Consider the following 13,145-nt stretch of genomic DNA (forward strand, 5'->3'; position numbering starts at 1 on the left):
GGTAGTATGGGTGAACATATGCTTTAGGAGAGTCTCTCTTGGTAAATATGCATGCTCCAGCATGCCTACAAGGGATACCAGTCATATCCCAGACCCTACAACTGCATAATTTATTCTCAATGTCAACTGCCTCACTAATGTCATAGCATTGTTCCTCATATTTTTTTTATTACCAGCATATTGCACATTACACATTCTAGCTTGATGTTTGACTTTGTTCAAATTCTTTTGTACTTCTGGACATAATAACATTCTCTCTTGCACTAGAACCTTAGCATTAGGTGTCTTTTAATCCACTCCAACATGTATATGATTGGTTTATCCCTTGCTTCAACAAGAACTATATTCCAACTCTCACACATGTTGTTGATGAGCACATCATTTTTAAAAATATGTGTGAACCCTAACCTAGACCACAGTTCAGCTGGCACCTTCCTCAACCATTCATAAGCATCAACATTCAAGTCCCTTATTTTCCTCATATGTTGTTCAAAATCTGCATCCGTATATGACCTTGCTGCCTCCATAACTCATTTTTTAGTTGTTGTCCTTTGAATTTGAGCTTGAAATTCTCATACAAATGCCTCACACAAAATCTGTGATCTGAACCTTCCATCATGTGATCAAAGGTTTCTACTAAACCCTGCATATGAGATAAAATACCAAAATATTTATGTTAATAGAAACAATATCAACTTGTTAAAAACATTAATTAAATAGTAAAACACAATTGCAACTGGAAATATGTACCTTCTGTCTATCAGATATGAAATTTGTACCATGGTAGGACCCTATGACATCAATCAATTCTCCCATAAACCACTCCCAAGAATCTCTCGTCTTAGCCTCCACTATTTCAATTGCAACTAGAAAATTTTGGTCATTCCCATCATTTGACACTGCACTAAATAGATGGCCACCATATGGTCCTTTCAAAAAGCAACCATCCACACCAATTAGTGGCCTACAACCTTCTTTAAAACCAGTTTTCATTACAGAATAACAAATAAAAACCCTTTGAAACCTTCTCTCATTCTCAACACCAGTGGGCTCAGTTTGTAGTTTAACAACACTGCCAGGGTTTGTTCTCAAGATCAAACTACAATAATCCTTCATTTTTGCATACTGTTCTGCATCATTTCCCTCAATCAATTCTAATGCCTTCCTCTTAGCCCTATACACTTTGTGTTTAGATACATCAATGTCTAAATCACATGCAATATTGGTCCTAAGTGTACTTAAAGGCATCTTTGGGTTAATTCTCAATTGTTCGAAGTATTTGTTTGCTAAATAGGAAGATGATGCTTGTGTATTGGTGTGAAACCAATGGCAATTTGTGTGTTCTGATACATCTGTCTTAATTATTAAGCAATTCTCATATTCTGGTTTGCTTGCATATATCCTCCAACCACATTCAGCCTTGCATACTACACTTACCCTATCTCCATCATTTCTTGTGAATTTTATATCAAACTTGTTCTTCAATGTTGTTTCCCTCAATGCCAACCTAAAATCTTCAGCTGACCCAAATTTCATGCCTACTTCTAGTTCCTTTTTCCCCCAAATCCCTTGAGGGAATAAACTCTTGCTGCATAGAACCACTGTCAAATCCATCATCATCAGATCCACATAAACTTATCAACTCATCATTTTGACAATTTGGGCTAGACACGTGAGCAATGAGGGTTTGGTGTACTGCAATATCCCACCCTAATTCACCATCTGAACCTAATTTACCATCTAAACCTGCCACATTTTCTGCATTGCTCAACAAAGGTGCAACAATGTAAAGTTTCACTTTACTACTTTCCCTATGGGCTTCATGGTCATAAAACATTCTAAACACATCTAGATCACACTTGACTTCTCTAAAGCTTTGCCACTCATAGGGTACTTTGTAAAAAAACTTCCCTGATATCCCCATATCCTAACTTACTTGCCATCCCTTGAATCTCAATCATTGACATCAAGTCAGGGTCTACTTTCTCAAAGTGTGAGATATTTCCTCTTAGGTATGTCATGGGGGTGATTTCTCAAAAACACCCCCATGATGAAGTTCAATTGTGTAAAGACCATCCATCTACAATAATAAATTACAATGACAAACAAGTGGTATCAGTTAAAACAATACCAAGATCTTTCAAAGGCATATAGTGCAGACATGGTAATATATAGTGGTAAGAGAAAATTTAAATACCATAAAGTGCTTACAAGGTTATCACAGTGTTTAATTACTTATCAAAAAAAAAAAAAAAAAATGGTTATCACAATGTTAAGGCAAAATTAAGGTAAATTAAAATCAAATTTTAATATTGAGGCAAAATTAATAACACATGGTAGGCACAAACAAAGAAGACATGATTAAATATTCAACATAACAAGTTGACAAAAAAATCAATAATACAAAAGAAAATTAAACACACGACAAGGACCACTCAACCACTACAGAACATACAAAATTTTTTGACTCAAATAGAGGGACCACAAATTACATACACTATACATATGTGTCTTCGGATGCAAACAACTTTTACTGATGGAGATCACAAATAAGCATTTTATAGGACATAGGTCATTTATACAAAGACAACATTTAAGCTTTTGTACCTAGGAGCTTTCAATAGTAAGCAACAAATATAAAAAACACAGAAAACTCACAAAAAAAAAAAAAAAAAAAAAAAGCATGATAAAGGCACCAAAAAGGAACAAATAACAATCATTGTCTCTGTCGAGTAATACTTTGTCAACATCAACAAAACAAGATAAAGCATAAGGGGTTTATACTTTCTCTATATATAAATCAGCTAGCAGAAAACTGAAAATAATGGAATAAAGGTAAGAACTTTACTGAGTTCCAAAGCTTAAGGCAAAACAGATCCTTAGGGGTCAGCTCGTACCAAAAGAAATTATTAGGGTTTTAAAACCACAGTTAGTGTTCGAGGTAATTAAGGAGTTGCAGAGAATAAAGGAAGTCCATGGCAGAGTTGTTGATACTGTCCTTCATTCGTTATAATGGCGCGTAAATGAGAAGGGTGGGTTCTGTAATGCCGCCAATTAGATAAGGGTGAGAAACCTTATCTTTAAATCGTGTGTTGTCACAATATTAGTGGCCCTTCAAATTTCACTTTACATGTCAGCAAGTTAAAGTGTACAGACGTTGAAACTACGTAGTTTCTATTAAGGGTATAGATGTCTTTTGGCTTTTTCAGTGCCGGCAATTGTTTTAATGGATTTAATTGCAACAATACTAAAGTTTATGGGATTTTTTTATAATTCAAGAGAGTTACTTGCAAAATCCCAATAGTTTCTTTTACACTTTTCTCAATTTTTTAAATTGGCCCTAACCCGAGTCGAGTGTCAAATTCGGAGTTGCAGTCCTAATTTTTTTTCCACTTAACCCTATTTATTAGTTAACCCTTATTTATTAGTTACTTTCCCTGGTCCCACACGCGCAGTAATTTCAGACATGGAACGCCCTTACAAACGCAACAAAAATTGTCCCTCGCCTGAAAACCAACCCACACCACGCGGGATTCCACAAATCGTCGTCAATGGCTAATGTCTCAAACCTTCACCTGCACGAAGACGACTTTGTGGTGACCCTCGACTCTGCCCCTTACTGCTTTCACGACTTCCACAGTTTCGACGTCTACGGCTCAGATTCCGAATCCCCAATGTCCAATCTTGGCCTTGGTGGCGCTCAAATCACAGCCCTCCGTCAACGCCACCCCAATCGAATTCGAGGGTCTGGCGACATTTCTGGGTTCAATTCGATCTCGAACGTCGATTTCTTCGACTGCCACAGCCAGGTAAACTTCGTGGACATGTTTCAACGACGTGTTGAACAATCATCGTCGGTTGTAGTAGATGATAATGATTTTGCGTCGAATTTGGATCTGAATTTTGGGGTTATTGAAGGGGATGAGGAAATGGGTTCGAACCATTTGGAGCTAGATCTGGGTTTAGGTTTAGGGTTAGGGTTTTGTAGGGATCGGCATGGTTTTGCTGGGGATGATGATAGTTGTGGGTCTATGGTGGCTAATCCTAGTGATGACTTCTTTATGTCGAGAAGGGGCTCTGTGTCTGAATCGTGCGAGTCATCCACGGTTTCCGGTGATGCGGATCAATTTTTAGGTAATTTGAGGGTTGTTGGGATCGATTCAGATTCGGAAGTGGATGTAATTGGAGCTTTAAATTCAGAGGATGATTATAATGTATGTGATGATAATACGGGCGTTGGGATTCATTTGGATTCCTTTCAATTTCATTTGGATACGTTTCCATTGGAGGATCAAAGGGATGGGAATGAAGGTTTTGAGTGGGAGGAAGTGGATGGTAGAGTTGATGAAAGGGAAGTTATGAGTATGTTCTTTGCTGATATTGATGAAGATCTGGAAGCATCGGTTTCAGCTGTAATTGAGTCCCAAGAAGAAGTGGGTGTAGAGAGAGTGGGTGTATTGGGGAATTCTGAGTGGGAAGTTTTGCTAAATGTTAACAATTTCGAGTCCAACACAGAACTAGAACATGAGAGTGTGCCTTACTTGGAGGATCACGACTACGAGATGATATTTGGTCAATTCACGGAGAATGAAAATGCTTTGGTGGTTAGGCCATCTGCTTCAAAAAATGTTGTTAAATATCTTCCATCGGTGGTCTTAACTCAAGAAGATTTGGATAACAACAATGCCCTTTGTGCAATTTGTAAGGATGACATAAATGCTGGTGAACAAGCAAAGCAGCTACCATGTTTCCACCGGTACCATGGGGACTGCATTCTACCGTGGCTGAACATTCGGAATACCTGCCCCGTTTGTCGGTATGAATTGCCCACAGATGATCCTGTTTATGAACGTAGAAGGACCCAAAGAGCTGATCGTGTCCAGTGAAGGTGCTATAAGGTTATATATGGTTTTGAAGTTTATATTGATTATTAACTTGTGCCAATTGTAGATAACCTTTTTGGTAAAAGGCCCATTTTCGGTTTTGAGGATATTGACATTCTTATTTATTCTGTATGTGATTGTTGAAATATTAGAATGTAGTGTAGCTAGGTTGCAAACTTGGGAAACTCGCAACTTTTCAATGATACATAAATGGTTGTTTTTGTATTTGTTTTTTTGGTTGAGAAACAGTATTTTTTTTCTTTTTTCTTTCAGACCAATGGGTAGATTGTAGTAAATTAATTCTGTACTTGATTTGTTAGCTAGTTGCAATCTTGGGAAGCTCACAACTTATGAATGATTCATAAATGGTTGTGTTTTTTTTCTTTCTTTCTTGGGAAACAGTATTTCTTTCCTTTTTAAAGATCAATGTGTAGATCATATGTTACTTGCACTTTAAGAACATTGTTTAGTATTTTCCTTTGTTCCCATTTAGTTTTAGTGTTCTTTACATGTTGTCGTACGCTCAAATTTAGTGGAAGTTTGTATCTTGTTATGGAAAATTTTAGTTATGTTTTGTGTGGGGAACTTGTTTTACCTGTTCTTTTGAGTTGTCAGAAGTGTTCTGGGTGATATAACTACCATGATTAATTATTTATTTTGATAAGCATGTGCTGCATGATTATTACAGGCTGAGGGCGGCAGTTAGTTTCCCTTCTTCATTTCAGTTATTCTCGTATTCTACCTATATTTGGAAGGCTTTACGGATATTTATGAAATTCTGCGCAGAATTTATATTTGTGAACAATTGAAGAAACTAGACATGTAGGCATCCTGTTTGGTCTTTTTGATATGAGTTCTTTTTTTTACCTTGGGCCCTGATAGTGGAGGCTTGTCTCCTAAAGGAATGAACTGTGAACGACTTTGGTTACCGAAAAAATAAAATTTTGTTTTCACTTGTTTAGGAATCAAGTATAGATTCAGAAGGGGGGCCATAAAGTTGAAAGACCAGAAGCCTCCCACTCTTCAAACTCCCTTACTAACAAAATAAAAGCACGAGGAAAACCAAATTCCGATGCCCTAGCTTCATATGCCCCATTCTTGAGTTTCTTCTTCTTCTTCTTCTTGATGCACCATTCTTGAGGCTGGATGGATATCTGTGAAATCTTCTCCCATTCTTGGTGGTTGTGGGGATATACTTGAAATCCAAAGTTCTTTTGGGTTGTGTTGGCTGCAAATGAAGAAAATAGAACTTAGACTCCTAACTACCATAAGGTGCAGACTAATTTGGGGTGGTGAATTGTTAAAGCAAGAGTAAAATAGGGATTCAAGGGTATAGACTTAATTTGGTAGTTCAGCATGAGTAAGCAATAATTTCCAATGGGATGGTACAACATAGTTTCAAGTTGTTTGGTGCATTTTGTCTCTTATTCTTAATATATATATATATATATATATATATATATATATATATATATATATATATATATATATATATATATATATATATATATATATATTTTTCCCGAACTGTGATCGGATTTTATGATACAGTGATTTCTATATCAACTTCGTTGACTGTTTTAAAGCATTCATTATTTTGAAGGTGTTACAAGAACAAGAAAACAACAAATGAGAATGTTTGAGATTATTAAATTCTCATGTCATTGAATACTACATGATACTTGTGCATTCATTTAATGGAAGATGCTGATTTCCAAAGATTGGAGGTGTCATGCTTCATTGTAGTTGATATATATATGTGTGTGTGTGTGTGTGTGCGGTGTTTGTTTCCCTATGCAACATGATCGGGAGGGAAGAGTAGAGGGAGATCTAAAGACCTAACCTTTTGCATTATTTCTCATTCTCGAATTTGCATTCTTTTGCTTGTCTACCAATGCTTTTTCCATTATAGCAAGCAGCAATACCCCCATATCTATTATTGATGATTAATTTTCATGGACGCAGCATTTATTTATTTATTATTTTTATGTCAACTTATTTTTATTGTATTTTGTGAGAAAAAGTACCCTCCATTTTGAATAACTGTTTCTTAATCCTACTGTATAATGCATAAAAAGTGGATTTCAGGAAGTGTAGGTTTGTTTATTTTAGATGATTAGTGCTTGATTTTTACAATGCTCTTGGTAAGTTGTGATGCCTATTTTGGGGTAAAAAAAAGAGTATACACCGTGGTTGTGATACTGTCTATTGCATGGATTTAACATGTTTGGTGGCTATTCTGATGAAGTATTGAAAAAAGTTTTTGTTATCATATACATAGAAAGGGAATTTGTCAACAGGATCTTGGACTAAAAATGTACTTATGGTTGTGATATGTCCTTGTTTATTATGTATGTAAGACTAGGTACCTAGATGATTAAACTTTACTGGTGAAAATGTAAGGTCTATATAAGATAGCTTTCAAACAATGGGAAGAAACATGAAAGTATGAAGTTTTACTCATTTGATTAGTGTATTCAGTTGGGGAGACAGATATTATGATTTCGAACTAAATATCTCTAATTAGGTCAATTCAACCTTGTTATGTTTGCAGTGTTGTCAAAGGCGCGCCTAGGGCCTGTGGTATGCCTAGGTGGGCATCTGACACCTTTTGTGCCTTTAATATAGAATATGAAAATCCTTTAGAAGTACTTTAATTTTTCTATTGTGCTTTGTGTCTGGGCTCCAAAGGACCTATAGCGCCTTAGTGTACCTTGGGCCTTTGATAATATTGAATGCGTGTACTCTTAAGGGAGTGTACCTTGGGCCTTTGATAATATTGAATGCGTGTACTCTTAAGGGAGGACTATTTCTTAGAAATTAGTTATTAACCAAAGTTAGAAAATTATTTATTTTTCTTCATTGGCCAGAAAATCATTCACGTGTTTGTTCACAAGGAGACCTAACCTTTTGCATTATTTCTCATTCTGGAATTTGCATTCTTTTGCTTGTCTACCAATGCTTTTACCATTATAGCAAGCAGCAATGCCCCCATATCTGTTATTGATGAGTAATTTTCATGGACTCAGCATTTATTTTTTATTTATTTTTAAGTTAACTTATTTTTATTGTATTTTGTGTGAAAAAGTACCCCCAGTTTTGAATTACTGTTTCTTAATCTTACTGTATAATGCATAAAAAGTGGATTGCAGGAGGTGTAGGTTTTCCTTATTTTAGATGATTAGTGCTTGATTTCTACAATGCTCTTGGTAAGTTGTGATGCCTATTTTGGGGTAAAAAAAAGGTTATATACTGTAGTGGTGGTACTGTCTATTGCGTGGATTTGACATGTTTGGTGGCTATTCAAATGAATTCTTAACAAAAGTTTTTTGTTATCATATACATAGTTATCCATATCTATCTTCACCTAGTAGATGGTAGAAAGAGAATTTGTCAACATGAGAGTTCTTTGGACTAAAAATTTAATATGGTTGTGATATGTTCTTGTTTATGTATGTTAGACTAAGGTACCTGGATGATTAAACTTTACTGGTGAAAATGTAAGGTCTATATAGGACACCTTTCAAACAAAGGGAAAGAAACATGAAAATGTGAAGTTTTACTCATTGATTGATGGGTGTAATCAGTTGGGGAGACAGAGATTATGATTTCAAACTAAGGATCTCTACTTAGGTCTATTCAACCTCCTGATGTGTGTAGTGTTGTCTAAGGCGCGCCTAGGGCCTAGGTTCCTACTGTGTTCTTGTGCTTTTGATACCTTTTATGTCTTTAATATACAATATGAATATGCGTTAAAAGTACTTTAATTTTTCAATTCTAAGTTCAGGTGCGTGCCTTGCGGCTAGGCTCCAAAAAACTTGTAACACGCTGGGCCTTTGTTAACAAAATGTGTGTACTCTCATGGAGGAACTATTTCTTAGAAATTAGCTATTAACTAGAATTGGATTTTTCTATTTTTTCTTCACCCGTTTTTCCATAAGAAGACTCGAACTCACTCTTACCTACCACTTTGAAGAGACATCCAAAGGCTGATATCAACTAAATAGATAAATTTCATACCCTTATTAAGAAATCTATTAGCACATATAGCAAAGTGGACAAAGGCCAGTTTCATAAAATAAATAATAATAATAATAATAATAATAAAATGTTTCATTCAAAGGGAGTAAAACAAAATGTACGACAGAAGTAATAAAGTGTGCATGGGTGAATTAATCACAACTCTTTTCTTTGAAGCTCACCGAGTCGGTTGAGAAAATCCTCTAAATCCATGCTTGAACTGCCTCCCGTGAAAGCATTCAAAGCAGCATCACATAATTGCATCATTCGTGTTCTCTTAGGCTCCGTCTCACTCACCGACTCGGCCAATAACCTAGCCAACTCGGTCGAGTCAGGAACAAATTGATCCCCACCCTCACAAGCTCGAACCGCCACGCCAATCTGGTCAACCAACAGTTTAGCGTTTGTAAATTGGTCCGCACCCATTGGCCACGTCAGCATCGCCACCCCAGCAGCTAATCCCTCCAACACTGAGTTCCACCCGCAGTGAGTCAAGAACGCTCCTACGGCTCGGTGCCTCAGTATTGCCACCTGTGGGGCCCATCCTCTGATGATAAAACCTTTAGGTCCCACTCGTTCTTCAAATTGATCTAGAATTGCACCGGCATCATTGGCCACGTGTCCTTTACCATTGGCCTTCACAGCCCAAATAAAATGCACCCCACTATGCTGGATCGCAGCCACTAGTGCTTCGGTTTGCTTACTTGTCAGCACGCCGCGACTCCCAAAGCACACGTACACAACCGAGTCAACTGCCTTGCTGTCGAGCCACGTCATCACCTCGTGATGTGACACAGCACCTTGTCCGCCACGTGTAGCGGACCCCACGTCATCAGGAGGCAAAAGGGGTCCCACGGCCCAGACACGTGTGTGTCCCAACTCTTTCTTGACGTGATCAATGTAAATTTGTTCCAAATCACTGAACGAATTGAATAAAATTCCCCAACTCTCCGAGTTGTCCAAAAAGCTGTTCCTGAAGAATTCGAAATCTGGGTCGCCTTCTACGTATTCGCGGTAGACCTCAGACAATTGCCACCAGGGGTATACTGGGGAATTCGGAACACTAGTTAGATTGATCAAGAAGTCGTCGTTGTGAGGTTCATCATTTCTCGGTAGATTGCGCCACAGGGAATCAAGAACGGAGGCAGCAAAAGCACCAGATGGCCAGAAAACGACACGTGGCAAGCCGAGCTGGCGAGCTAGGTTGTTGGTCCAGCCGAGGAAAAAATCAGATACGATGGCCACAGGAGGGTTAGGGTGGGATCGAAACCACTGAAGGATGGGGTGGTAGAGTTCACTGGAGGCGCGCACTTTAGCGATGAGCCCGGAATTGGGGGGCTTTGGGGGATGAGAGAGGAGGAGGGGTTGGATAGAAGTGGAGGGGTGGGTTGAAAGGAGAGGTTGGAGTATAGGGAGATGCTTGGGTGTGACCAATACGGTGACGGTGAAGCCGCGGGTGAGTAACAGACGGGTGAGATCGAGAAGGGGTATAATGTGACTAGGCGCAGGATAAGGGTAGACGAGGATGTGTGCGCCGTTGCCGACTGTAGACATGGCTTACTACTAGCTTATAGCATCAAGTTTGGGGGACTCTTATTGATAGAGTAATATATAAAGACAAACCACGAAACCTTGTTTGTTTACTCTACTTGGGTCTCAAGTAAACTAAATTTTAAACACGTCATGCATTACCACAAGTTGATTTTGATTTTATTTTTTATTATGTCCAACTCCATTGACTAACCATGCCCATATTGTTTTAGGGAATTAAAGAGATAACCAGATAATTTTTTAAAAAATATTGTTGATTTATTAAAAGAAAAAATTATATAAAAAAAAGTGAACTTTAGGAGGTCTTATTACGTCAAAATCAATACTTTTCAAAGTTGTAGATTTTGACCAAAGTCTGATGGGAAGGTAGAAAAAAACTATTCATTTATTTAAATTACCCTTAATATCTCCGGGTATCATTTTTGTGCATGTAATTACTATTTTTTTTTATACAGATATATCACTTTTGTATATATAAGTACTACATTTGTGATCAACGGTACCATTACTCTTATGATTAGAGGTACCGCTCTTATACATAGATGTATCATTTTTATGTACGTAAGTACCACTCTTGTATAGAGATACCAACATATATACATTAAAGTTTGAAGTATTAAAAATATTATCAAATAGTATTTTTTTATACGGTGAAATATTACGTGGGACTTTATATTTTAAAATTTGTGAAAGTATTATTAGACTAAAACCATTAGCGGTACTTTTTAAGTCAAATTACATAGTTTGGGAAAATAAAAAAAATAAAAAAGTCAAAAAAATACCATTATTTGTTCTTGAAGCTGAAAGTAAAAAATACTCATAGCATTGATTATTTGTTCTTACTTTTACTACTATTTAATAAAAATTATAATATTATTAAAGTATTATTGTTATATATTATGAATAAAGTATTGTTAGTATTTTATTTATTCCCAGTATTATTTCACTTTAATACTACCTTAATGATATAAAACTTTACAAGTTGTAAACCTATACGAAGAGCCTTCTACGTTCTACCATACACTTTAAGGAATGAGACATTCTTGAGTGACCGAGCCCGTTCTAGCCCGTTCTTTTGCGGACTGTTAATGGGCTTCATTCTTTTGTGGACTAGCCCGTTCTTTTGCGGACTGGCCCGTTTGGGAGTCCGTCTTTCTTCTTTGGATTCAGTGTTCGTTGGGTTCAATACTTCCTTCGGATTGAGCCCGAGGATTACTGAAGGGTTTTAATAAACTAATGGGTTGGCCAGACCTGGCCCACTCTCCTTTTTGGCCCTTTCACCATCATTTCTATTTTTGTGTCAATTTCTGTAACTTTATTTCACATAATTTATGTTATTTAAATTTTTAAGTGTTGAGAATGTCATTCTTATATTCTATTCGATTGTAAATTCAAATTTGTTGTATTCTAAATATTCAACTTATGTGTTACGTGATTGAATGAATTCTTTTTACAATAATATTTGATGTATAATTTTTAGTGTGTTGTAATTTATATGCAAATTCCCCCAACAACACTTACTTCTTAATATGTTATTTTTTTTCTTTCGTCGTTTTCCTAAATTTCTTACCGAAAAGTATAGTTGACCGGGATTTAATTTGTGTTTATGAAAAAAAATAATAATAAAATAAAATAAAATCTCTCACTATCATTATTACTAACTCAACATATAGCCAATTTATTATTTAGTCGTCGTCGTCATAATTATTTTTGTCTTAATCCCATTTGAATGATGTTAGCCAAATGAACTCTCCCTCTCCTATCCTTCTTATTATATGTCAATTTACCTACTATATTTAACTTTTTAAATTCATTTTTATTAACCTCAACCCATGTTAAACTTGGTCACCCTCTTCGTCTCTTATCTTCTATTACAATTAGACTTTGTTTTTTAACCGACGCTTCTTGAGATCTCTTATATATGTATTCAAATTATCTAAGTCTATTCTATCTAATTTTCTCACCAATAGGTGTTGCACATAATTTTTCTCTCACAATTTAATTAGTGACCCTATTTGTTTCTAATCACTCTAGTCACACATCTTAACATTTTCATTTCCAGTGCATGAATGAGTTGCTTTTGTTTCTTTTTTAATTAGGGCCCAAAATTCTACTCCATACAACATATTTGGTCTAATATGTTGTATCTTAACATTTTCATTTTAGCCTATGTATTATTTTTTTGTCACATAAGATCCAACTAGCTTGTTTTCATTTTGTCCAACCCGCTTCAATTCTACTAGTTACATCATTATCTCTCTCTATCACTTTGAATTATCGATTTAATAAGCAAAAATAGTTGTTTTGAGTAATTTTTTAATTTTGAAGTGTTATTATTATATTATCAATATTTGATTCTTTATTAAATTTACACCCCATAGCTTGTTTTTAGTTCGACTAATTCTCAATTCTTTTGATTCCAAGGCACTTCTCCACGTTTCAAGTTTTTTTTTTTAATTCTTTTACCCATAAGATCATGTTTGGCTTAAAAAGCATGCCCTTGTGGATGCTCTATAAAGCCAATGATTGTATTTTGACATTTAGATCAAATAAATTCTTATTTATTTATATTCATATAATATTGGTGAATGTTTGTATTGAGTGTTTCAAGAGTTTTGAACTAAGTGTCAATTAATTTTGATAGGATGAATTATGCATACATGAAAGTAGCCATGTGTATAGGAGATATAA

The 13,145-nt window shown here is 36.0% G+C and overlaps 2 protein-coding genes across 2 annotated transcripts; one reads left to right on the forward strand and one right to left on the reverse strand.

Annotated features, from left to right (window-relative positions):
• The first annotated feature begins 3,443 nt into the window (after nt 1-3,443).
• Nucleotides 3,444-5,149, forward strand: LOC132284948 (uncharacterized). Its single transcript, XM_059787094.1, has one exon. The coding sequence runs from the start codon at nt 3,552-3,554 to the stop codon at nt 4,884-4,886; it is 1,335 nt and encodes a 444-aa protein (XP_059643077.1). The 5' UTR covers nt 3,444-3,551; the 3' UTR covers nt 4,887-5,149.
• Nucleotides 5,150-8,952: 3,803 nt separating this feature from the next.
• On the reverse strand, nt 8,953-10,484 carry LOC132284770 (UDP-glycosyltransferase 89B2-like). Its single transcript, XM_059786898.1, has one exon. It carries the CDS (start codon nt 10,455-10,457, stop codon nt 9,060-9,062), a length of 1,398 nt encoding a protein of 465 aa, XP_059642881.1. The 5' UTR covers nt 10,458-10,484; the 3' UTR covers nt 8,953-9,059.
• Nucleotides 10,485-13,145: the final 2,661 nt, after the last annotated feature.

This window comes from Cornus florida, unplaced genomic scaffold, assembly GCF_030987335.1.
Source record: "Cornus florida cultivar Cherokee Brave unplaced genomic scaffold, ASM3098733v1 CherokeeBrave_3.0.0_Hap2_Chr11, whole genome shotgun sequence".
Taxonomy (NCBI): Eukaryota; Viridiplantae; Streptophyta; class Magnoliopsida; order Cornales; family Cornaceae; genus Cornus; species Cornus florida.

Coding starts and splice junctions, on each gene's coding strand:
- LOC132284948 (XM_059787094.1), top strand. CDS start 3,552: ATGGCTAATGTCTCAAACCTTCACCTGCACGAAGACGACTTTGTGGTG.
- LOC132284770 (XM_059786898.1), bottom strand. CDS start 10,457: ATGTCTACAGTCGGCAACGGCGCACACATCCTCGTCTACCCTTATCCT.